This window comes from Dunckerocampus dactyliophorus, chromosome 8 (assembly GCF_027744805.1).
Source record: "Dunckerocampus dactyliophorus isolate RoL2022-P2 chromosome 8, RoL_Ddac_1.1, whole genome shotgun sequence".
NCBI classification, from domain to species: Eukaryota; Metazoa; Chordata; class Actinopteri; order Syngnathiformes; family Syngnathidae; genus Dunckerocampus; species Dunckerocampus dactyliophorus.
This window is the reverse complement of record NC_072826.1, coordinates 26,837,111-26,860,522: the sequence shown is the minus strand read 5'-3', so window position 1 is coordinate 26,860,522 and position 23,412 is coordinate 26,837,111. Positions and strand designations below refer to the sequence as shown.

The 23,412-nt window shown below is 45.1% G+C and overlaps 2 protein-coding genes across 14 annotated transcripts in view; one reads left to right on the top strand and one right to left on the bottom strand.

The window, feature by feature from the left end:
• Positions 1 to 23,412, bottom strand: part of LOC129185917 (recombining binding protein suppressor of hairless-like protein) — a 31,722-nt gene that overhangs the window by 5,271 nt on the left and 3,039 nt on the right. The window contains exons 1-11 of one of the 8 annotated variants that reach the window (XM_054783591.1): positions 9,878 to 15,491; positions 7,492 to 9,794; positions 6,008 to 6,042; positions 5,300 to 5,511; positions 4,042 to 4,129; positions 2,613 to 2,720; positions 2,477 to 2,547; positions 2,284 to 2,381; positions 854 to 1,040; positions 617 to 754; positions 40 to 152 (exon numbers count right to left, since the gene is read on the bottom strand). In XM_054783591.1, coding sequence (XP_054639566.1) covers positions 40 to 152; positions 617 to 754; positions 854 to 1,040; positions 2,284 to 2,381; positions 2,477 to 2,547; positions 2,613 to 2,720; positions 4,042 to 4,129; positions 5,300 to 5,393 — 897 coding nt within the window. In that variant the 5' untranslated portion in view covers positions 5,394 to 5,511; positions 6,008 to 6,042; positions 7,492 to 9,794; positions 9,878 to 15,491. Of the gene's footprint in view, positions 1 to 39; positions 153 to 616; positions 755 to 853; positions 1,041 to 2,283; positions 2,382 to 2,476; positions 2,548 to 2,612; positions 2,721 to 4,041; positions 4,130 to 4,944; positions 5,221 to 5,299; positions 9,795 to 9,877; positions 15,492 to 23,412 lie in introns of those variants that run through there. The other 7 variants (XM_054783590.1, XM_054783588.1, XM_054783589.1 and 4 more) reach the window with 7 other exon arrangements.
• Positions 3,925 to 19,003, top strand: matn4 (matrilin 4). Of its 6 annotated transcripts, XM_054783585.1 has the most exons (16): positions 9,633 to 9,788; positions 10,207 to 10,382; positions 10,454 to 10,612; positions 10,788 to 11,019; positions 11,161 to 11,283; positions 11,415 to 11,537; positions 11,685 to 11,807; positions 11,924 to 12,046; positions 13,009 to 13,131; positions 13,593 to 13,715; positions 13,787 to 13,884; positions 13,985 to 14,116; positions 14,203 to 14,386; positions 14,453 to 14,605; positions 14,672 to 14,776; positions 18,244 to 19,003. In XM_054783585.1, the coding sequence occupies exons 1-16, from the start codon at positions 9,650 to 9,652 to the stop codon at positions 18,300 to 18,302; spliced, it is 2,175 nt and encodes a 724-aa protein (XP_054639560.1). In that variant the 5' UTR covers positions 9,633 to 9,649; the 3' UTR covers positions 18,303 to 19,003. The 6 variants fall into 6 exon arrangements, with proteins under 6 accessions (XP_054639557.1, XP_054639560.1, XP_054639559.1 ...); XM_054783582.1 differs by adding an exon at positions 3,925 to 4,070 and having other exon boundaries at positions 9,693 to 9,788; positions 11,415 to 11,807; positions 14,672 to 19,003; XM_054783584.1 differs by having other exon boundaries at positions 14,672 to 19,003.

Here is a 23,412-nt window from a genome sequence, read left to right as displayed (position 1 = left end):
GTGTGTGTGTGTGTGTGTGTGTGAGTGTGTGTGTGTTACCATGGGGGGCAGAGTGACTCCAGACTCTGTGCACACAAGTTGGACCACACAACCGTAACACACCAATCCTTCGCTCAGCACAAAGTCGCCTCGGTCAGCATGGGGCTCCTCCACTACACACACACACACACACACACACACACACATACACACACTCAGTGTTGCCACTCATCTATCATCACCTTTACAAAAAACAGGTGTGTGTACATTTTGCGTCTTTTTCAGGACATTTTTGGTGGACTTTGCTCAGCAGCATTGTGGTGGCGTGCACGAGCCCCTCCCCTCTCCCCCCAACGTGTTTAACGTGCACGTGCTGGCAAAGGAAGGGATGGAGGGGCTGACTGAGGAGTTCTGGTGCTGGGAGGTCCGCGCTGAGAGTTAAACAAACACACACACATCTTTTCCACACGTGTGTGTTGGCCATCCTCTCACACAGGACAGCATTTAGGCTGGGTGGTCAGGAGGGGCGGGGGTGGGTGAAGTGCTGATGCTGACAAAGATGTTCCCACAATGCATTGCAGAAGACCTTCATGTTTTACTGCTTGAGGCTCAACACTGTGTGTGTGCGTGTGCGTACCCAGCGTGATGGTGAAGGCCGTCCAATGTCTGGCGCTGGCGATGAAGGCGCCGCCCTCCACGGCGAGGTATCGCGTGCTGACCGTCTGTGAGCGAAGACGGTTAAACAATGCCACTCGCGAGCAGGCTGAGATACACACTGAAACATGCACACACACACACACACACACACACACACACACACACACACAATGAGGATGGTGAAAGGGTGGAGGCGAAAGGATAAGCGAGGACGCACAGTCAGCGTTCTTCATGGACTGTCTCTTCTGGGACGGTTTGGAGATGACTTTGATGAGGCGGCTGTAGAAGGCGCCCACCTCCTGTCTGCTACTTCCTGTCTGCGTGAAGACCTGCAGCAGAAGACGGAAGTGTTTCCGCTTGTCCTGATCCGAGATGAACAGCGACTTGGCGCAAGCGAACATCCTCTGCGGGGGCACAGAGAGCAATGCATGAGAGAGGAGGGGGGCTTACAGTTGTACGCTAATGTTGATTATGTCGCCCCCCTGGAACTTAAATCTTTTAATAACTCAAAAGTATGACAGCACAAATGATCATTTTATCTGCACAAAACAGCTGAAACGTAGCACAAATGACTATTTTTGTTTCATTTGGAGAAAATGGTTGGCTGGGCCAACTTTGATTGACCTGCAAAATAATCAGTAATAACTCAAAAACTAAACCAGCACAAACGATCATTTTATTTGCACAAAACAGCAGAAACGTAGCACAGACCACTATTTTGGAGAAAATGGTTGGCTGGGTCAACTTTCATTGACTTGGAAAATAATCTGTAATAACTGAAAAATGAAAGTAGCACAAACAATAACTCAATTATCACAAAATGGCACAAATGAAGAGGAAAAGAAGCATGTCGGTGGGTGATTACATAATCTCCAAGAACTTAAATCTTTAATACCTCAAAAAGTATGACAGCACAAACAATAATTTTATTTGCACAAAACAGCTGAAGCGTAGCACAAATGACTATTTTTTGTTTCTTTTGGGAAAATGGTTGGCTGGGCCAAATTTAATTGCCCTATAAGATAATCTGTAATAACTCAAAAACGAAAACAGCACAAACGATCATTTTATTTGCACAAAACAGCAGAAACATAGCACAAACGACTATTTTTGTTTCATTTGGAGAAAATGGTTGGCTGGGTCAACTTTTATTGACCTATAAAATAATCTGTAATAACTCAAAAACAAAAACAGCACAATGACTATTTTAGGCAAAGAACCCCCAGGACAAATGCAGCACATTTTACCAGAGTTTTGCGTGGGGCGTGTTTGACACGGCACAGGCCACAGGTCATGTGACACATCTTGAAAAGGGGGCATTGTCCTGTCTGTGTCAACTCTCACACAGGTCAAAGGCCAGCAGCGTAGACTGGTGGGGAATACTTCCATCAGTACACTTCAGTAAGTACACTTGTGTACACTTTCTGAGTGCACCAAGTGTGTGAGTGTAGGGCTGTCTTAAAGCACTGAATGAGTCGTTCAAAATGTGCGAGTTTTATACTGAATCGGGACTCGTTAATGTGCCACCAGCACTTAATCAGATTGTTGCGGTGTGATTCTTGCTGATGTCAGCCACTAGGGGGCTCATTTCGTGTAGTTGGGGATTGTTATGATGTGCTGTGATGTATTAAGCAGGCGAGTCCTCACCTTGTCGCTCAGCAGGTCAAAGGTAAGTTTGAAGGTGTCGCTGTGGGTGTGAGCGGAGGCGTCCACGCACATGTAGCCGCACAGGTCGCCGCCCCCTGCTGGACACACCAGGAAGTAAGAGACAAAGATGAGGAGAAGCCTCACATGGGAGGGCGGATCAGGTCGCCTCCTAGTGGTGGAAGGTGGTGCTCACCTGTCAGGCGGTCGTGCAGGAGCCTCCAAGCGTGGCCGCTGATGTAAACACATGGAGGCGGGCAGAAGAACCTGAAGCACAACATATGTGAGAAGGTTCAGCAAAGCCACCTCTGGAAGGTTCTACGCGTGCAAACCTCTTCTCGTTGCCGTAGGACTTTTGAGCAACTTTGGCGTGCAGGATGACCACGCACTGGTCGCCTCCTCTGCTCGCTGACAATGACGGACAGGCCGACTGGGCTCTCCTGGTTGGACGAGAGGGACGTAAGTCACACGCCATCAACTTCCCTCCTGGGAAAGCCTACTATACAAGATGTTGCAGTGCGTTCATTTGTGAGGTCAGAGTTCACTGATGTTGGCCCTGAGAGGGCTGTTTTTCTACACCAAACTCCTCCAAGCATGCCTTTATTGTGCAGAAAAAAACGTTCTCCTTTTTTTTTTTTAAGCTGAGCTCATTTTGGACTTTCCACACATGCACACCGTGTTCAGTCACATACACAACCACACACACCTATTCTGTTCACTGTGTTTCTTTGAAGATGCTAAAAGTCCTTCCTGGATCATGAGAACATTCCTGAACACACACACACACACACACACACACACACACACTCCTACATGACCTTTGGCCTTGTGCAACAGCACATGCATTCTTCCTTGATGGGATACTGGACATTTAGTGCATGAAGCATGCGTGTGTGTGAGTGTGCATGTGTGCACATGAGTGCGAGTGTGTGTGTGCATGCATGAGTGCGCATGCGTGAGTGTGCGCGTGTGTCTCACCAGGGTGTCAGCAGTCGTCCAAATTAGACCTTCCCCTGGTGAAGGATCAGAGGTCATTGTGACCTTGTGGTCTTTCACAGTGGACCCCCTCCCCGCCCCCTGTACAGTATGTCCTCTGATCTGCTGACGTTTGACATCCAGTAAAATAATTCCTGATGTTTGCCTGCAAGGTCCTAACATGACGTGGAAGTGCTACGATCTTCTTAACTTGCATTGTGCACAGACCACCTACACAGCCGCTGGGGGGGGTTTGAGGCCCACACAGGTCTCCCAGGCCCAGAAAAGACAAGGCGGGCGGGGCAAAGCACAAACGTAAGTGGCAAAGAAATGATGCTATGTTGTTGTTATGACATGGTCATTGCGTCTTTTCCTCTCCTGACTTTCTTCCGGCTTCTGATTGGCTAAAATGGTTTCCCACTTAGAGATTTTGGCCGCCAAAAGTACTCTTAGAAAATATTCTTTCTAAAAAAAAAAAAACCCTGACAATATGGAAGAAAAAAAGACTCATGTCCAAATATCAAACTTTACTAGTTGGCTGTTTTTTTTCTTCTGGGTGTGTGTGTGTGTGTGTGTGTGTGTGTGTCTTTGTGTGCGTGGGAGTTGGGGAGGGTGGGCTCTTATAGCCGCCTGCCACCCCCCACCCACTACCTCATTCCAGCACACAGCAGCATTGAGCACACAAGCAAAGCGGCTTGGATACATCCAACATCCTCACCGGCAACGTGTGCGCGTGTGTCTGCGTGTGTGTGTGTGTGCGCTGCAGGACATTTCCACACGTCTCACCTGTCCCACTCGACGTGTCCATCCAGCAGGTGAGTGACCGGGTCAGCAGAACCGGGCTGGAAGCAGGTGAGCTGCTGCCTGGAAGCCTCTGGGAGAAAGACATTTAGTGAGTGAGCAGCGTTAGAAGTTTTTATTGAGACAAACAGAGATGATCTTTACCAGAGAAAGATGCTCATAAGTTCTAGAAACTCTTTCTTACTCTCAAACTTTCATCACTTTACTGGAAGTGTCTTTTAGGGACATGCTTAAACTTAGACTGTCGGGTTCACAAGGTCACGTGGAGGTGTCCACCTCTGTCCAACACTGCAGACACACTACTGATCACTTAGTGGACCTTTCATGTCCTCTAGCAGTGATACAGGTAGACTTGAGGCAGGACAGACTAGCGAGACAGAAAGCAGACAGTGAGGGACGTGCAGCGAGACAGACAGCGAAGGCTTCCTAAGTTGAAAGTAGGAGACATCTGGTTTCATTCTATCTGCAAACAACAAGTGTCTCTTTGTCTCTGAGAGCAGCTGTCAATCAAACATCCGAGTTGACGCAGTGAAACGTCCTTCGCTTTTTTTTTTCTCATGTCAGTGCGGCGTCTTTTAACTCTGATCGGAGTCATGACGTGCTTGTCCCCACTGCTCACGCACCACGCAACATTAGCTAGTCCGCTGTTCCCGCCTCCGCCACAAGGGGGGCGCGCTTGTTGCTGACCAGCGGTCACGCTGATTAGATGACCTTGTCAGGGCAGGTGATGACCTTGTCATGTTGTTGGAAGCGGTGTGATGAACGACATTGTAGCTTTGGGGATCATGATTATCAGCAGTCCGGACGGGCAGAAAGTGAAAAGTAAAGAAGAATTTAGAGAACCGGACCGGACCCACGAGGACCTTCGTGTTCTGGTCCTGATCCTACCTCTGCATCTGTCTTCCATGACGTCCAGCTCGTCCATCGGCTGAAATGAGGATGCCTGGTCGAGCGGATGCAAAATGAGCGGTCACATGATGACTGACTGCAGCGCAGGACTAGAACAAGAATCTGTAGATCCCTGCTGTGGTTCTACTGGCTGTAAGAACACGTCTTGCTGACAGGATGGTGCGCTTCTTCTCAGCCGTGTTTGCTGTGTGCACGTGGTGCTTGCCCTGAACATCAGGGCGGGTTAGTTCTGGTCCGACAGTCGTTCATTAACTTGGCCCATATTGTGTGTGTGTGTGTGCGTGTGTGTGTGTGTGTGTGCGTGCGCGCAGCAGGAGCAAACAGAGATAATCACCTGTTACTTTCCCACGACGTTCTGTCTCCTCAAACCCAACCCAGACGGCGGGAAGTAGTCCCAACAGGCTTTGAGCGTTGGTTTGTTGTCGCATTCAAGACGCCGCTGTTGTCCACGCCGACTTCCAACATCCCATAATAGTCATCGGGCTGGAGGGAGCTCTGCTTTGCGTTGCTTTGTGGGGGTCCTCGTCAACAAAGCGGTAATTAATCCTAAACAAGTGGGCCCGGTGGAGGAAGGCAGGAAATGAGCTCTTTGGGCGTCGCCATGGTTACGGTCATAAGATCACCTGCCCAAAACAAACAGGAAGATAATAAGCAACATGTGAAAATAACGGTGGGCTGGAATCGAACAACGGTTATCAATGTAAAGCCGTGCAGACATGCTGAATTTATTACTTACAGTATTATTATTATTATTAATAGTGCACCACGTTGCGTTATCACTGACTCAGTAGTGCCTCTTCAGGAACACAGTGGTATTACAAGGCATTCATCATTGACGTTAGTGCCATGTTTCAATTGGCACACTTGCGTAACTTAACCTTTTGAGTGTACACTTGCGTACTTACAGTATACTTACATACTTACAGTATGCAAGTGTATGGCAGAAGTATGACAACTTATGACAAAAGTATGACAAAATGGAGTACACTGTCAAATGCTGAGTGCACAGTAATGGATTAGACTTACCACCGTCAAGACTCACCATCTTGGCCACGTAGTGGCAAGGGGAGGGACTGACTGAAGTGGTTGCAATTCACCATTAAAAGGGAGTGAAGGAGAAGAAGGGTAAATATGGAGATAATCATTTCCAGTATGGATTCGGGACAGAACTACATTGTCAAAATTTGCACACTCAGGACCTAAGTACGCAGAGTATAAAGTATACCTATCTAAGTACAGTGGTACTTCAGTTTGTTTGAATTAACCGTTCCAAAGGGTCCATCTAAAACTGAATCGTACCAAAAACTGACACATTTTCCCCACAAGAAATCGTGTAAACCCAATGAATCTGTTACAGAAACCCAAAATATTAGCACAAAATACATTTTACAGAGAATAATTATAGCTTAACATGCAGAAAACAATGTGAAATACAGTCATCCCTCGCTACATCACGGTTTGGATATCGCTGCCTCACTCTATTGCGTTTTTTCAAAATAAATTAATTAATAAATGATCGTTGTTTCGTGGTTGAATATGGCCCATTAACAGTCAAAAAATATTGACATACAAGTTATACTGTATGTCGGGGTCACCAACCCGTCGATCAAGAGCTACTGGTTGATCTTCAAGACTTTCCCAGTCGATCGCAAGAATATTAGAAAAGAAATGTATTATTACATCAGGAACCCGGTCCCCAAAACCCGACCGGAGTTGTTAGCGCACGTACACCATATCGCCCCGCTGCAAAAGCATGTAGCGGTTAAGTGACAGAGAGAGTGAGTGACAGAGCGCAGTGACGTGCCTGTGCACACGTCAGTAGTTATTGCACGTTAAAATGGCTCAATACCTGCCTTTGCTACCTCAAAATGAAGGCACAAATATAACTCCATAGACGTGCACCTCCAAAAAAAATCTCCGAGCTGCGGCTCAATAGTGCTGAGTTGCGCAGGCTCACGGCCGAGACCAGGGATCTTGGTCTCGGTCTTGGTCAAAAGGTTGGTGACCACTGCTGTATGTAGTGTTCTGGCCACTGGGCGTCAGTAATGACACAAAACCTTGATAACATGCTGACATCCTCCCATTCCTTGTGGAAGTGGAAGTTTTTGGCTTCTTATTTTGTCATACTTCCCCACTCTGTTTGAAACCCGTTCTTAAGTTTAGAATAAATAATTTGGAGGCTAACTACAGTAATTAGCACTCTAGCATGCTATGCAGCCGTGGCCATCTCTTGTATCCCTGCAGTAATCCCGTAGTCTACACAGTAGCAATGTGGTGTAAACAGGAGTGTAAAGGTGACGAGAGGGGTGTTATTTCATGTCTACACTGAAATGTCGTAGAAAACATATTTAGAAAATCATAAAAATGTTTTCTATGCTTGAACTACGAGAACATTCAATTTATTGACATTGAATTCTACTTCGCGGAAATTCACTTACTGCAGTCGGGTCTGGAACTAGTTAACAGCAATAAATGAGGGACGACTGTACATATAAATGATGAATCAACATTTCACATCACTTTTACCTTAATTGAAGAATCTTGCGGGGTATGACGGCGATGAGGAGAGAGAGAGAGGAGGAGAAAGGAGATCCACACGGACGCCACCTTTGTTATTTATCATCTTTCTCATCATCCTTATCATTCCTAATTATTAGACATAACACACTCAGAAGACCTTTCACTTGGAAAAGATTGTTGTTTTTACATTTCTGTCTGAGGAGCAATTAGCTGCCCAAACTGAGACTGACTGGAGCCAGTTGAAAATAATATCCCAAACAACCAAAAAACGGGACGTTTGTACCACCTCTCTGACAGTCGGAGATCAGTTGGACTTCCTTAAACTTATGTTGGCTCTCCAGTGCTGGCATTACAATTTATCGTATCCACTCCTGTTTGAATTAAATTGTAAACTGTCCTTGAGACTACTAGACTCATTTCACAGCTGTTGGAATAAAATAATTTGGTGGAGTAGGAGGAGGGGAGGGGGGGCGGTCCCAAAAAGACACAGCATCAGGTTTGGATTTGAAACATTACAAGTCCTTGTTGCCAACCATTGTTAAAGCCAACTCATCCTTTGTTGACTCTGATGATCGAGTCCAACCTGCTGATGGGGGTAATGCATCCTGCAGGTGCTGCTTGGGTCGAGCAGAGGTGACGCGAGCGGGTCTGTAGAAAGAATTACCATGCGGCACTATGTGTTCTTGGCCAGACATTCCTGCTTCCTGTTCTCATACGTTCATTTGGTGGCGCGCTCTGTCCGACAGGACGTGAAGAAGAGTTGTTGCCGTGGCGACGGCGGGGATGAATGCTAAGGTTTGTTTTTAGCGCCCGGATGTGAAACAGACGCCGTCTCGTTTCGCGCTCGTGCCAACGTCAACAAGCCTGCGCTGACCTCTGACCCCCGGTGAAGCGTTTTATCTTTGTGTGTATTCTTATAGAATCTTGACGTGTGCTTTTTCATGCTGCAGTCAACTTCTAGTTGAGATTTGCGTGCTTATGATAAACTGTTTGCATTGCATTTGCAGCCAATCACAAGAGACCACCTGAAAGCTTCTCTGTGCATAAATGTACCACTGTGTGTGTGCTCAGCAGGATAGTAGCACATTGGCGTGGGGGGGGACCACAGGAAAGGGGTGTTTAGGAGGGGAGGGTGGTGTTCTAAGGCGTCTTTGTGCTTCACACACGTGTCCAATGTCATGAAAAGTCTGATCTGGAAGGTGCACCCTCCAATCATCTTCTAGAAAGTCTACCAGGAAAAGTGGAAAAGGCTTCGCTTCACTTTTCACTTCCTGTAGCTGTCCCAAGACTTTTGTCCATTTACTGTACATCTGAAAGGAACAATAATAAATAAATATAATAAAATGGCCCTCTTGCTGTCGGCGGTTGGCTAGGCTGTCCATGTATACACGTGATTGTGTCCATATTAGTTAGCCATGCTCCACACCCGCCACCCCAAAGCTGTAAACCTAGGGGGACACCATACGCCACACCAGCGCTTCTCAAATAGTGGGGCAAGCCCCCTGGGAGGGGGGGCGCACGGTGAACTGTCAGGGGGGCGTGAGAGGCAGGGAGGAACTTTCTAAGTTAGTGCAGACCTCAAGATCTTTTTCTGATGATGTTCTTCAGACGAAGACCAGTAAAGGATGTTAGGAACTTAAAGACTTGAATGGCCCGTCAGGACTCTCAGCTTTGCACAGTTCGTCAGCATTGAGCAGAACCAGATCCGAATGTTTGCCAGAACTTAGTTTGACAGACTGAGGGGGTGGGCAGGAAGTAGGAGGGAAGGCCAGGGGAGACAGTCAGACCAGATCGTGACGTCAGTGGCAGAGACGCGTTCATCATCACAGCCAACAGTCCTCTCGAGAGCCAACCGACGAGACGCAGATGAAGACCTCCCATTAGCAGGATCCACCGTGTGTCGTCTTCCAGGTGTTTTGAGGTTCTTTTTTTCACTAGAGGGTGTGACTGGAATGCCCCTCTAGAACACGCTTCGCCATCGCTGTTATTATAACCTGACAAACACGCTGGAATTCACCCACGTCCTCTAATCTCTCCTTTAACAGCACTTTGGTTCTGATCCAGACTCAGAGTACATTTACACGACAACCAGCGAGTACAAAGTGTCCTATCAAAGTACCGTTACATAGTAATTAATACCAGTGCTGGTACTACTACATTATGAATGTTGTGTTGCGTCTTTCAACATCATTTGTCTTCTGATCCAGTTGTTGTGCGAGTGATGAAGATGTCACGTCTGGGAGGAGCGCTCGCCTTCGTGCTGCTCAACATGGCCACCCTCGCTCTCGCCAGGCCCAAAGCAGGTCAGTCTACAAACACAGCAGTTTAGCCTGTGGCCATCAACTTAGCGTACGTATCGCTTGCATTTCAAACAAGAACAACAACTTCAAACCTGTGTGTGGAGAAAATACTCCTGGTGGTTCGGTCCAGCTGAAGAGGCCATAAACGGGCTGGAATGATGAGAGTTCTCAGGAAGACTGACGAGAAAAGCAGGTGCCTTGTAGGAGTCCAGGAGAAAAATGTGAATGTTTTCCCAGCAAGGGAAACCTTGCTGGGAAAAACGTCCAAACGAGGTTCCAGAATCCACTGTGAAGACTATCCAGTTTACTTCTGACTAAAGGCTACTTCTGCTTGGCTACATAACACAGTTCCCTGGAGGACCTCAGTGTAATAACTAGGGGGCGCTGTGACCGCAATCAAACATACATTTTTTTCTGGCAGGTCTGGAGCCGAAGTGCAAGTCCGGCCCGGTGGACCTGGTCTTCCTCATCGACAGTTCCCGCAGCGTCCGCCCGCATGAGTTTGAGACCATGAGGAAGTTTATGATTAACATCCTGGACACTCTGGACATCGGCCCAAACGCCACCAGAGTGGGAGTGGTCCAGTACTCCAGTCAGGTACTGCAATTTCCTCCAAGGTTGGGCTTGGACTTTTGAAGACCAAGACAAGAACTTGTTTGTCTTTTCAGGTCCGCAGTGAGTTCTCCTTGAACACGCACAGCACGCTGGCCAACATGGTGGACGCCATCAATGGCATCGTCCCGCTCGCCCAGGGCACCATGACAGGCCTCGCCATCCGTTATGTCATGAACCACGCCTTCAGCATGCAGGAGGGCGACAGACCGAAGGTAGTGTCATGAAGAGTAGCTCACCAAACTCATTCTCTTTTCATTAGGTCGATTAGAAAGTAGAACAGTAAACATTTAGGTTCCATGGGAGCCCCGGTGGTGCTCCCTACTACCTCCTGTAGGGAACAAGTCCTTCTTGGCTGAGGCTAAACAGAGCCCCCTCATCCTTCTACAGGTCACCAACGTGGCAGTCATTGTGACGGATGGCCGTCCCCAGGACCGCGTGGCCGAGGTGGCGGCGGAGGCCAGAGAGAAAGGCATCGAGATCTATGCTGTGGGCGTCGCCAGAGCCGACATGGCCTCTCTGCGGGCGATGGCGTCACCGCCCTTCGAGGACCACGTCTTCCTGGTGGAGTCCTTTGACCTCATCCATCAGTTTGGACTCCAGTTCCAGGATAAACTGTGTGGTGAGACCCACAAAGATGTTCTAGAGTTGTGACCCGTCACTTTGCTCCAAATTTCCAAAGCTGAATGAATGTTTGCCAGCACTGTGAAGTAGATGTCTTCAGCTGAAATGTTATGCTTGCTGTCCTTGCTGCGTGGTGAAGGTCTGGATCTCTGCGTGGAGTCGGAACACGGCTGCGAGCACATCTGTGAAAGCTCTCCTGGTTCCTATCACTGCCTCTGCCTGCCTGGACACACACTCAATCATGATGGAAAGACGTGCACAGGTGAGGACGTTGATGCTCAAGAAGAGAACTGTCTTCAGTTCGTTTCCTAAAAATGAAGGCTGTTTAGGCTACAACAGTGTTTAATGACCGGTGTGTGTGTGTGTGTGTGTGTGTGTGTGTGTGTTGCACAGCTATTGACCTGTGTGCTGAGGGCAAACACAACTGTGAGCAGATCTGCGTCAGCTCACCCGGCGTCTTCACATGCGACTGTAACGAAGGCTTTACACTCAACGACGACAAGAAAACGTGCACAAGTAGGTCTCACTGGTGCACAAACACACACACACACACACACACACACACTTTCACTTCTCACCAAAGTATTGTCAGTTCGTGTTGTTATTGTCAGTGCGTATGTATCATTCACAATGAGTTTATTGTTAACACTTGGGTGGCCACAGTGATGAACTACTGCTCGTTTGGGAATCACACGTGTGATCACGAGTGTGTGAGTGTGCTCAAAGGCTTCCAGTGTCGCTGCAATGATGGCTACAAGTTGCTGGACGACGGCAGGAGCTGCCGGGGTGAGCACACACACACACACACACACACACACACACACACACACACACACACACACACGTACACACACATTCCACCCCCCACATCTCGACCATGTGTGTGTGTGTGTGTTGTGCAGGCAGGGACCTGTGCGCTGAGGGCAAACATGACTGTGAGCAGATCTGCGTCAGCTCGCCCGGCGTCTTCACGTGCGACTGTAACGAAGGCTTCACGCTCAACCAGGACAAGAAGACGTGCACGCGTCAGTCAGGCACACACAAATAGACACTAATAAAAAAGGACCTTGAAAGAAACTAACGAGCGCTCACGTAAACATTTGTCACGGTGCTTAGCACGTCTGCCTGACAGTCAGAAGGTTCTGGCACTGAATGCTGGTTCATCCTCTCTGAATGGACTTGAAATGTTCTCTCTGTGCTTGTGTGGGTTCTCTCCTCCCACAATTCAAAAACATGCATGATAGCTTCATTGGATTGGAGACACTACACTGTAAGTACCGTAAGGTCAAAAAAAGATGCCATCCATCCAGCTATCTTCTTCTGCTTATTCAAGGTCGGGTCGTGGTGGGCAGGAGCCTAAGACGAGAGGCCCACACTTCCCTCTATCCGGCTGCTTCGTCCGGCTCCGCCCGGGGATCCTGAGGCATTCCCAGTCCAGTGTCCTGGGTCTTCCCCGAGGATTACTCCTGGTCGGATGTGCCCGGAAAACCTCTCCAGGGAGGTGTTCGGGAGGCATCCTGACCACCTCATCTGGCTCCTCTCAGTGTGTGGAGAAGCAGCGGTTCTACTCCGAGTTTCTCAGTGCTTGTCACGTTATCTCCCAGCCACCATACGGAGAAAACTCATTTCAGACGCTTGTACCCGCGATCTTGTCCTTTTGGTCACGAGCCCAAGTTCATGACCATAGGACCATCAAACCTTAAAATACTTAAGCAATCTTTTGACCATATGTCCACATCCGTATAGGATGGTGTCTGGGTCCGGACTTGGACCGCGGCCCGTCACTTAGTGATCCTTGCTCTAAATGGTCCATAAGTGTGTCACTGGTTGTGTCTGCACTGATTGACAGGTGATCAGTCCAGGTTGTAGCCCACCTCTCACCCTAAAAATCCAGTCCTGTAGGTGGCAGTAATGCCCATTATTGTAATGCACGTGCCCTCACACGCAGTTTTAATGATACGTGCGTGTTTGTGTGTGTGTTTTGCAGCCATTGACCTGTGCGTTGAGGGCAAACACGACTGTGAGCAGATCTGCGTGAGCGCGCCCGGTGTCTTCACGTGTGACTGTAACAAAGGCTTCACGCTCAACAAGGACAAGAAGACATGCACACGTCAGTCAATTGAAATTATTTAGTCCTTTTTTCTGCTCATTTTTAGCGAAAATATTTTGTCCACCAAGATAAACAGTTTTTAACATGATCATTATCAAAAGCTGTGAGTAACTGGCACTTTTTGGCACACTTCTGTTCTGGGCACTAAGCACAGCAGGCGGGTGACTGAAGGGGCGGAGCTAGACACACTGCAGTGTGTTAACTGGTGGACAGAGAATGCTAACTTCCTGAATGGGAGGAAGACAAAAACCAAGTAGAAAGATGACTGATGGGCACCTGGCCCTGTGTCACCATGTGACGATGTCACCGTGCAATTTACGGAGCAGGACCCACCTACACACAACACACACCCGAAATTACACTGCCTCACTGGACTGCATCTCCTGGTGTGGGCTTAAAGTTGTTCCTTATGAATCTTTGTTCATGTGTGTGTGTGTGTGTGTGTGTGTGTGTGTGCGCAGACCTGGACCTGTGCAACACGCTGGACCACGGATGCGAGCACCGGTGTGTCAGCACTCCAGGGTCGTACTACTGCATGTGTCCTGAGGGTCAGCTTCTGCAGGAGGACGGGAAGAGCTGTGGCAGTAAGTTGGACTTGTCAGTCTCACAAAAAACAGGAGATGAACTTGTCTGTTGTTCTTGTCGTGTCCTCCAGCCTGTAAGACAGCCAACATCGACCTGGTTCTTCTGATCGATGGATCCAAGAGTGTTCGCCCTCAGAACTTTGAGCTTGTGAAGAAGTTTGTCAACCAGGTGAGCTTGTGGTCATGTGGTCTTAATAGTTTACTTCAAACTTGAAGGATTTCAACTGTGAGATTGGTGGAGTTTTTGAAGATCTGATGCTGTCCTCCAGGTCGTGGACACTCTGGACGTGTCCGCTCATGGTACCAGGGTGGGTTTGGTCCAGTATTCCAGTCGCGTCAGGACCGAGTTCCCCCTCAACATGTACCATACAGCTGATGAGATCAAGGCTGCCGTCATGAAGGTAACAATGATGCCACAGCTTTTATTTTGGAGAAATCCTCAAGGAATCCTGAAGGCTTCTATTTTGAAATGCTTGCCCGCCAACAGATCGAATACATGGAGAAAGGGACCATGACGGGCCTGGCGCTGAAACACATGCTGGAGAACAGCTTCTCTGAGGTGGAGGGTGCTCGTCCTTCTGCCCGCAACATTCCTCGAATCGGACTAGTCTTCACGGATGGACGCTCCCAGGATGACATCACAGAATACGCCAAGAAGGCCAAAGAAGCCGGTGAGCCATTCAAATATGAAATATTATCAATCCAGTATGAAACGTGTGTGCAATGCTGCCTGGCAGGAATCACCATGTATGCTGTGGGCGTGGGCAAAGCCGTGGAGGACGAGCTTCGGGAAATCGCCTCAGAACCCGTGGAGAAACATTTCTACTACACCACCGACTTCAGCGCCATCAGCACCATCGCAGAGAACCTCAAACTCAACGTGTGTCCAGGTAGGACGTTGTGTTGACGCAGACGCTACAAGAACAGACCTCACTCGTGTCCTCCTTGTCCTGCAGAGGAGAGTCAGGGCGAGATTGAGGTGAAGGACCCGTGTGCCTGCGAGAGTCTGGTGGAGTTTCAGCAGGCCACCATGAGCAGCCTGGAGCAGCTCACGCAAAAACATATCCTTTTCTCACTCCTTTCTTTCTTGTCTTCTTTGCTTCCCATGAAAACACACAGCACATCTGTTATTCTCCAGTAGGCGCATCAAAGTAGCGCCCAAGAGCTTCCACAGGACAACCACTCGTCTGGGAAGACTTGTGGAATCTTTGTCCATTTCTGAGCTCACATACTGCATGTTGGACCTGAAAAAGGCATCCAAAATGTTTGCTAAGTTGAAGAGTGCTAACTCAGGACTCCAGTCCAAGTCCATAATCCTCCTCGACCACACACGGAACAGTTGTTCAAATGCAATCAGGCAGATAAAGTTCTCCTGGAATGTTCCAAATCCAGACCGACCAACTGAGGTCTACATTGTGGTCAGTCCAGTAGCGGGCACTTCAGGGGCGCCATATAGGGGGGAAAGTTAGGACAATTCCAAAAAATAGTGATGTGGTGACAAAAGCTGCCCGTGGACGCTCAATCTGATTTTTCTTTTTATGAGGCCCAAAATTCCTGGCTGCCAGAAATCCTGGGGGGCGGCTTACATGCAAAACATGACCAACTTTGCAGTAATTCCACTTAGACCTGCTGTGGAAACATTTATGAGGAAAAAAGCAGCCTTCAAATTCCACAACAGGGGTGTCCAAAGTGTGGCCAGGGGGCCATTTGCAGCCAATGGCAGTTATATTTTTTTATAGTTATTCTATTTATTTTTTATTTAGTGCGAAACATTCTAAAAATATAATTCAACAAGAAAAAGAAAAACAGCAAAAAAAAAAAATGTCACCTGTAATTTTACAAGAATAAAGTAAAAATATGAAGACAAAAAAGTTGTAATCTAATGAGGAAAAGTTGCAATTTTAGAAGAATAACATGATATTATGAGGAAAAATAATGTAATTTTAGTCGCATAAAGTTGAAATATTAAAGAAAAAAGAAATTTTATGAGAAACAAACAACACAACGACTAAAGTTGTTATTTTTGGAAAATTAGGTTGCGGAAAAAGTTATGAGAATAAAGTCAAAATAGAATGGGAATAAAGTCAGAGTTACAAGAAGAAAATTTACAAGAACAAAGTTGAAATTGTTGGAAAATGTAAAAAAAAAAAAAAACAGCAGAAATACAAAAAAACACCAGCTGTAACGTTACAAGAATAAAGTCAAAATATAAAGACAAAAAAGTTGTATTGTAACGGGAGAAAAAAGTTGACATTTACGAGAATAAATTCCAAATACAGTCAAACTTGTCTATAGCGGCCACTAGAGGGAGTCTGCAAAAGTGGCCGCTATAGACAGGTGGCCTCTATAGACAGGTTGGCGACCAGTTTGAATGTTGACCAGTATTTGTATTTGTACTTTATTTGTACTTTATTTATCCCACAGCGGGGAAATTCATCGTAGAGGGAAAAAAAAGGGGAAAAAATAATAATAATGTTGACCAGTAGAGGGCACTGCGGACTGCGAATAAAAGTTGTACAGCGCTACTAGGCTTGTTATTATCATGGTTCATGGTTCATGGTTCTAATTCTGAACATGCATGAGTCAAACAGTAGCACATCACATAGTACAATTCACAATTTTGCATGTCCAAAAAGGAGTAGGAAGAAGCAAAGCTTATTTAATCCTACCCCTCATCAGTTTCACATTAGTTGCAATACATTTATTCACCTCTTGTTCTTCCAAGTGTACTTTGTAGGTCTACATGGCAATGTAGTGCAATCATAGCCAAGGTTTTTACTTACTAAAAGGAAGCTAGAGGCTTAATAATAACTGATAGAATATATCCACGCCCCACAGAACAAAGCTGTGCTAGTAATGTCTTACGCTTGTTTTTAATATTTTACTTTTTATACGGCAGAGTGTCATTACAGCTTTAGTTCATCAGGAAGTGACGGGAAGTGACGGTGGGCGTCCCGAGCAGGAGAGCTAGGCTCAGTGCTAGCTGTGAGTTTGTAGAGAGTTGGAAAGTGTGTTTATGTTGGCGTGGATGTAAAGTCCTGCAGTGTTCTCCGCTGTTAATAAAGCCATTAAAGTGCATCGGCGACGTGAGTCTCTCCTTCCCCACAACAAGCGGCATTACAGTATTGACCAGTGCACACCAGGAAATAAACGGTGTCATTTCTTAAAGGCATTGCCTGGACAGCTATGTAGTGGGGCTTGTTTAACCTTTGCCTTGTGGGCAAGCAGGAAGGAGAGACGATGCTGAGAGATGTGTGAGTTCTGAGCTGCTGTCTGGTGGCCGCGTTCAATAAACAAAGTTGGCAGAAGCAACAGGAGAAGTTTCCTTCTTTGCTTCGGAGCTGAATAACACTGACAAGTTAACAGACTAGTAGCGAACGGAAAAGAAGACGGCTTTTTTTGTGTCGAATACAGAAGATGAGGACTTTGATGGATTTGTGGATGAGGATTGATGAAAAATAACGTGAGTACATTCTAAAATACTTCAATTAAGTACAGCCCAACTCAGTTTTGCTCCCGCTGCCGCATGCATGCTAGCGTATGTTTTTTTTTTTTATTGTAGCGTCGCTGGGAGCACGTCCTGTTCCCAGCCTACTTTACGGTAATGTTTTGGTGCAAATGCTCTTAAAGTTACATGTTTGACCAGGAAATAGCAAGCTCAAAAGAAGACGGCTTTTTATGTGGAACAACTGACAGTTTGTGTGGATCTTGTGAATGATTGTGACTGAGCTAGGACTCAGTAATTAAAGTCTACACACGACGGCTTCATTGATTGAAAAACCGAAACTTTTCGTGCATGAAGCTTCTACTTGAGTTGGTAATTTGGCCGCTATATGCGGTCAGATATTGACCAATGGAGACAAAATGGGTGGCCGCTGGCCGCGTTGGACAGGTGACTGCTATACACAGGGTCTATAACATGTAAATTTGCTGTGGGGGATTTTTCAGTGGCTGCTATAGGCAGGTGGCCCTTCTATAAAGGTGGCCGCTAAGACAGGTTTGACTGTATTATGAGGAAAAATAATGTCATTTTAGTCACATAGAAATGAAATATTAAAGAAATGTTTTTATTTTTTTTAAGTCGTACTATGATGAGAAACATACAATAAACAGACGTCATTTTTGGAAAATTAGCTTGGAGAAAAATATTATGGGCATAAAGTCCAAATATTATGAAAAAATAAAGTCATAATATTACAAAAAGAAAATACAATTTATGAAGATTATTTAACAAGTTGGAATATTTGGAAAATGTAAAAAAAAAAAAAAAAACAGCAAAAATGGGAAACAAAAATGAGCAAAGAGCAAAGTTGATACTAACTTTTTCACCTATATCAACAAGTTGAGATGCAGTTTTTTTGTGGCCCTTACATCCTTTCATTTTTCACTATGTGGCCCCCACTGGAAAAAATTGGACACCCCTGTTCCAGAACAACCTTTTCTTTCCACGGTTTGCGTCCTGTGATGAAGAAGCACGGCACAATGCTTCTTTTATCAAGTACAAAGCACGCCTCCTTAACGTGACCACTGACAGCAATGAGCGGCCGTCTGGAGCAGCTGGAGAACCAGCTGCTGACCAGGAAGTGATGCGGTCGTCATGGCGACCCAGAGACGGAGCAGCAGAAGTCGAAGCAGGAAGACGCCACATCCTTCAACGTGTGCAGAAGGCGATTTTAGAAACGGGCTGCTGTGACACAGGCCACGCCCATTTTAGTCCCGCCACGGCGCCAAGCAGCCGCCACAGAACGAACAGTACAAGTGTCAGGAGATGACGTTTAGATGACACCTCCTCCTCCGATGTATACTTTTGTAGCAGAAAGAGCAGTCTTATTTTTACCACTCCGACAATGAAAACTTTCTTTCGTCATAAAAGGGAAGTCAGGAATGAAGCTGTCTTCTTTGTGACTTTTCTATGAAAAAACTTTCCAGTCTCAAATGTATTCCTTTTTGTTTGTTTTTGGTGTATTTTTTAATAGTTTTGTATGTTACTGATGGATCCTCATGTGCACAGGAGGCAAATAAACGCCAACATGTTGCATCAACATTCCGATGCTTTCTGTTGTATACAAGAATGATCAACGTCAGCTCAAGTCACCCAGAAAGAAAAGGTGTTGGCTCAACTTCGTCTTGTGAGGAAAGTTTACGGCAGGGGTGTCCAAAGTGGGCCATTTGCCGCCCGCGGCTAATTCATAGTGGCCCACAGCACATTCTAAAAATATAAAAACAACAGCAAAAATGGCAGTAATTTTTCAAGAATAAAGTCGAAATATTAAGAGAAAAAGGTGTAATCTAACAAGAAAGCGTTGTCATATTACAAGAACAATGTACAAAAATAACATTACTTTTGTGGCATAAAGTTGAAGTATAACATTAAAAAGACATATTTTTTTATGTCATAATATCATGAGAAACAAACATCACGAATAAAATGGTCATTTCTGGAAAAAGTAGAAAAAAGATATGTTACGAGAATAACGTCAAAATATTATCAGAATAAAGTCATAATTATAGCAAGAAAATTTACAAGAAAAAAGTTGAAATAGTTGAAAAAATGAGCAGAAATGGAAAAAACAGATGTAATTTTACAAGAATAAAATCAGAATATTATGAGAAAAAATAACATCATTTTAGAAGCATAGAGTTGAAATATTAAAAAAAAAAAGTGTTAAGTCCTAAATATCATGACAAAGACAACTAAATAAAGTGGCACTTTTTGGAAAAAAAGTTATAATATTATGGGAATAAAATCAAAAATTTTATGGTAATAAAGTCATAATAGTTCGAGAAAAACAACAGCAAAAATGGTATAAAAAATGAGCAAAGTTGATTCGAATAATATGCTTTTTCATCTATATCACAAAATTTAGACGCAGTTTTTTCTTGAAATATATATATATTTTATACAGCATATACTGTATGTATATATGACTTCTTAGCATATTTACATGTGTTGCGTTACACATGTAACAAATATAATTTTTCACTATGTCGCACTCGCTGGAAAAAGTTTGGACACCCCAGGTTTGCGGCATAAACAATCAAGCTATTTTGGGAGCTGGATAATCCCTGCAGGACCTTTAAAGAGCAGCTCTGCAGGGATGGATGCTGCAAGAAACGCAAAGCTGAAGCAACATGTTTTTCCCAGCAGGGGGTGCTCGTTGCAGGTCCTACGAGAGACACAGGAGACTTTTTTGGGAGACAAACAATGACGTGACCTTTTACAAAATGTCACCTTCAAAACAACTAACAACGTGTTCATCGGGACAGACGCAGGAAGTTGCATCATTTATCATCCAAAGACACTTCATACTTTGATTTTATTAGAGATGCTCGATATTGGCTCTCTTACCAATATTGCCCAGCACTTCATTCCCAATACTGATCAGTTGATACCAATATAGACAGCAGTGATGCCAATGGATGCATTTCACTGTTTCTGCTAAATAAGATAAAAATACTGCAATATGCAATACATATAATAACATGTTCAACAAGTAAGACAGGTTAGTCTTAATAAATTCACAAATAAGAATCCAATTCAATAATGCTGGCAACAATACCATTTTGAAAGCTGCACATTTCTAAATGGCACAAACATCTACAGCTATCATTTCCGTGACAGAATGGAGGAACTGGCCAATAAACACGGAATTGACTGATAAACGTGGAATTAAATGCTGTCATCATGAGGAAAAGGAACGTTTGTGTGGGCAAGTATTTCCGTAGCGGCCCGCTCAATTGTGGTGGAATGTCATCACAAACACTAACCCCCCTCCCGAACTAAACATGCTGATACGGCGGCCTGGAACACCGGCGAAAGTAAGCGGGAAAACTATTACGGAGTGGGAATGGAGGCTAGCTGGGTTAGCTTAGTTTAGCAGCGCATGCTAATGCGGCTGTGTGTGTGCGACTCGGGCTCTACGAGTGTGTTTACGCCGAGCGTTTTACCATGCTCGCTGACGTGCAGGCTTTTCAGTGAAATCCTCACTTTTTCGTTTATTTTATTTATTATGTTGTTTATTTGATTTAAAAGCTCTTGACATTCCAGTTACAATGTTAAATACACTTGAGAAATTAAAGTTTATTGCTTTTGAAACGGTCTACTCTCATCATTATGCCACATACAGTGGTGTGAAAAAGTGTTTGCCCCTATCCTGATTTCTTGTTTTTTTGCATGTTTGTCAAACACATTTAAATATTAGTCAATGACAACACAGCAGAACACAAAATGCAGTTTTTAAATGAAGCTTTTTATTATTAAGGGAGAAAAAAAAATCCAAAGCTACATGTCCCTGTGTGAAAAAGTGATTGCCCCCTAAACCTAATAACTGGTTGGGCCACCCTTAGCAGCAACAACTGCAATCAAGCGTTTGTGATAACTTGCAATGAGTCTCTTACAGCGCTGTGGAGGAATTTTGGCCCACTCATCTTTGCAGAATTGTTGTCATTCAGCCACATTGGAGGGTTTTCCAGCATGAAGCGCCTTTTTAAGGTCATGCCACAGCATCTCAATAGGATTCAGGTCAGGACTTGGACTAGGCCACTCCAAAGTCTTCATTTTGTTTTTCTTCAGCCATTCAGAGGTGGACTTGCTGGTGTGTTTTGGATCATTGTCCTGCTGCACAACCCAAGTTGGTTTCAGCTTGAGGCCACCAACGGGTGGACATTGTCCTTCAGGATTTTTGGCAGAATTCATATTTCCATTTATCACAGCAAGTCTTCCAGGTCTTTAAGCAGCAAAACAGCCCCAGACCATCACACTACCACCACCATATTTTACTGTTGGTATGATGTTCTTTTTCTGAAATGCAGCATTATTTGTACACCAGATATAATGGGACACACACCTTCCAAAAAGTTCAACTTTTGTCTCGTCAGACCACAGAGTATTTTCCCAAAGGTCTTGGGGATCATCAAGATGTTTTCTGGCAAAACTGAGATGAGCCTTAACGTTCTTTTTGTTCAGCAGTGGTTTTGGTCTTGGAACTCTGCCATGCAGGCTGTTTTTGCCCAGTGTCTTTCTTATGGTGGAGTGATGAACACTGACCTTAACTGAGGCAAGTGAGGCCTGCAGTTCTTTGGATGTTGTTGTGGGGTCTTTTGTGACCTCTTGGATGAGTTGTTGCTGTGCTCTTGGGGTCATTTTGGTTGGCCGGCCACTCCTGGGAAGTTTCACCACTGCTCCATGTTTTGGCCATTTGTGGATAATGGCTCTCACTGTGGTTCGCTGCCGTCCCAAAGCTTTAGAAATGGCTTTTATAACCTTTTCCAGACCGACAGATCTCAGTTAATCTCGGTTAACTTATGTTTTAACAGGGGGGGGAATCACCTTTTCACACAGGGTCATGTAGGTTTGGACTTTTTTCCTCCCTTAATAATAAAATGTTCATTTAAAAACTGCATTTTGTGTTCAGTTGTGTTGTCATTGACTAATATTTAAATTAGTTTGATGATCTGAAACATTTAAGTGTGACAAAAATGCAAAAAATAAGAAATCAGGAAGGGGGCAAACACTTTCTCACACCACTGTATTATCATTACATTACTAAAAAAATGGCCTCACAATAATGTTGACAATAATATCGTTATAAATTGTCATCCAGCAAAATTTGTTATCGTGACAAGCCTAGTGAACTAGAACATGGGGTATAGTGGGGATCAAAGGTCGCGTTTTCACTTGACACTTGAAGACACGCAAGTTCCTCCCCTGCGAGCCCGTTAACGACCTCCGTCCTTTGTCTTCCAGGGAGACCACGGCCCTCTCGAGGGAGCAGCTGACATTTCACTCAATCTCAGAGGAGACCCAACGAGAGCGGGAGTCTCCTTTGTCGTCATTAAGGCGCTGCGCCGAAGGACGTGCTCAACACGTGACCTCTGTGCAGCAAAGACGCAGCATCAGTGGGACTTATTAAAATCCTTCCGATGACCTTTAAGACAACCTTCTTTACTCTCCACACAAACAACAAGTCAGCCTTTACCAGGAAACTATTCACTAAACTTTGACTTCAACTTGTTATGTGACTTCAACATGTACTCCGCGCACTACGTGGACAAATGTACACGGACATGCCCTAACCGCATCATCGGTCAATGAATGAATGAAACAGTTGTCCCTCAATCTTCATTCTTCATCTTTGCAGCATATTTAGGACAAAAGTATGCTTCCAACCTTGTTGGATGGCTTCAAGGAAGATCATTTTCTGTTTCTAGTGCTCAAAACAAGCATGCTTGGGCGAGTATGCTGTGGAAGAACCACAAATGGAGAGGAACAACTCCATATTTTCACTGCATGGCGCTGTCCCAATACTTTTGGCCACAGGATACAGCCGAGTGTTTGGTCATCCAGCTGAGGCAGATGTTCTGGTGCCACTCTCGGCTACTTCCAGCTTTTCTAAGAGGCCCGCGGTTGTCTTTTGGTAGGGCCGCAGCACATTCTATAAATGGAATTTAACAATAAAACAAAAAAAAAACAACCAACAGCAGCAAAAATGGGAAAATCAGTGGAAATGTTACGAGGATAATGTCAAAATGTTGAGAAAAAAAAAGTTGTAATCTAACGAGAAAAAGTCAAAATTTTATGAGAATAACTTTGTAATATTTTGAGGAAAAATAACAATTTTAGTAGCATAATTTTAAGATATTACAGAAAGACATTATTGTTTTAAACTGGTGACATTGCTCATGATTATTTTTTGGA

Bases quoted from the DNA above. Each gene is read 5' to 3' on its own strand.
- matn4 (XM_054783580.1), top strand. From the start codon at position 9,650: ATGTTGTGTTGCGTCTTTCAACATCATTTGTCTTCTGATCCAGTTGTT. The intron at 14,387-14,452 runs GTGAGCCATTCA...GCTGCCTGGCAG, and splicing joins CAAGAAGGCCAAAGAAGCCG to GAATCACCATGTATGCTGTG. The intron at 14,606-14,671 runs GTAGGACGTTGT...CTTGTCCTGCAG, and splicing joins CAAACTCAACGTGTGTCCAG to AGGAGAGTCAGGGCGAGATT.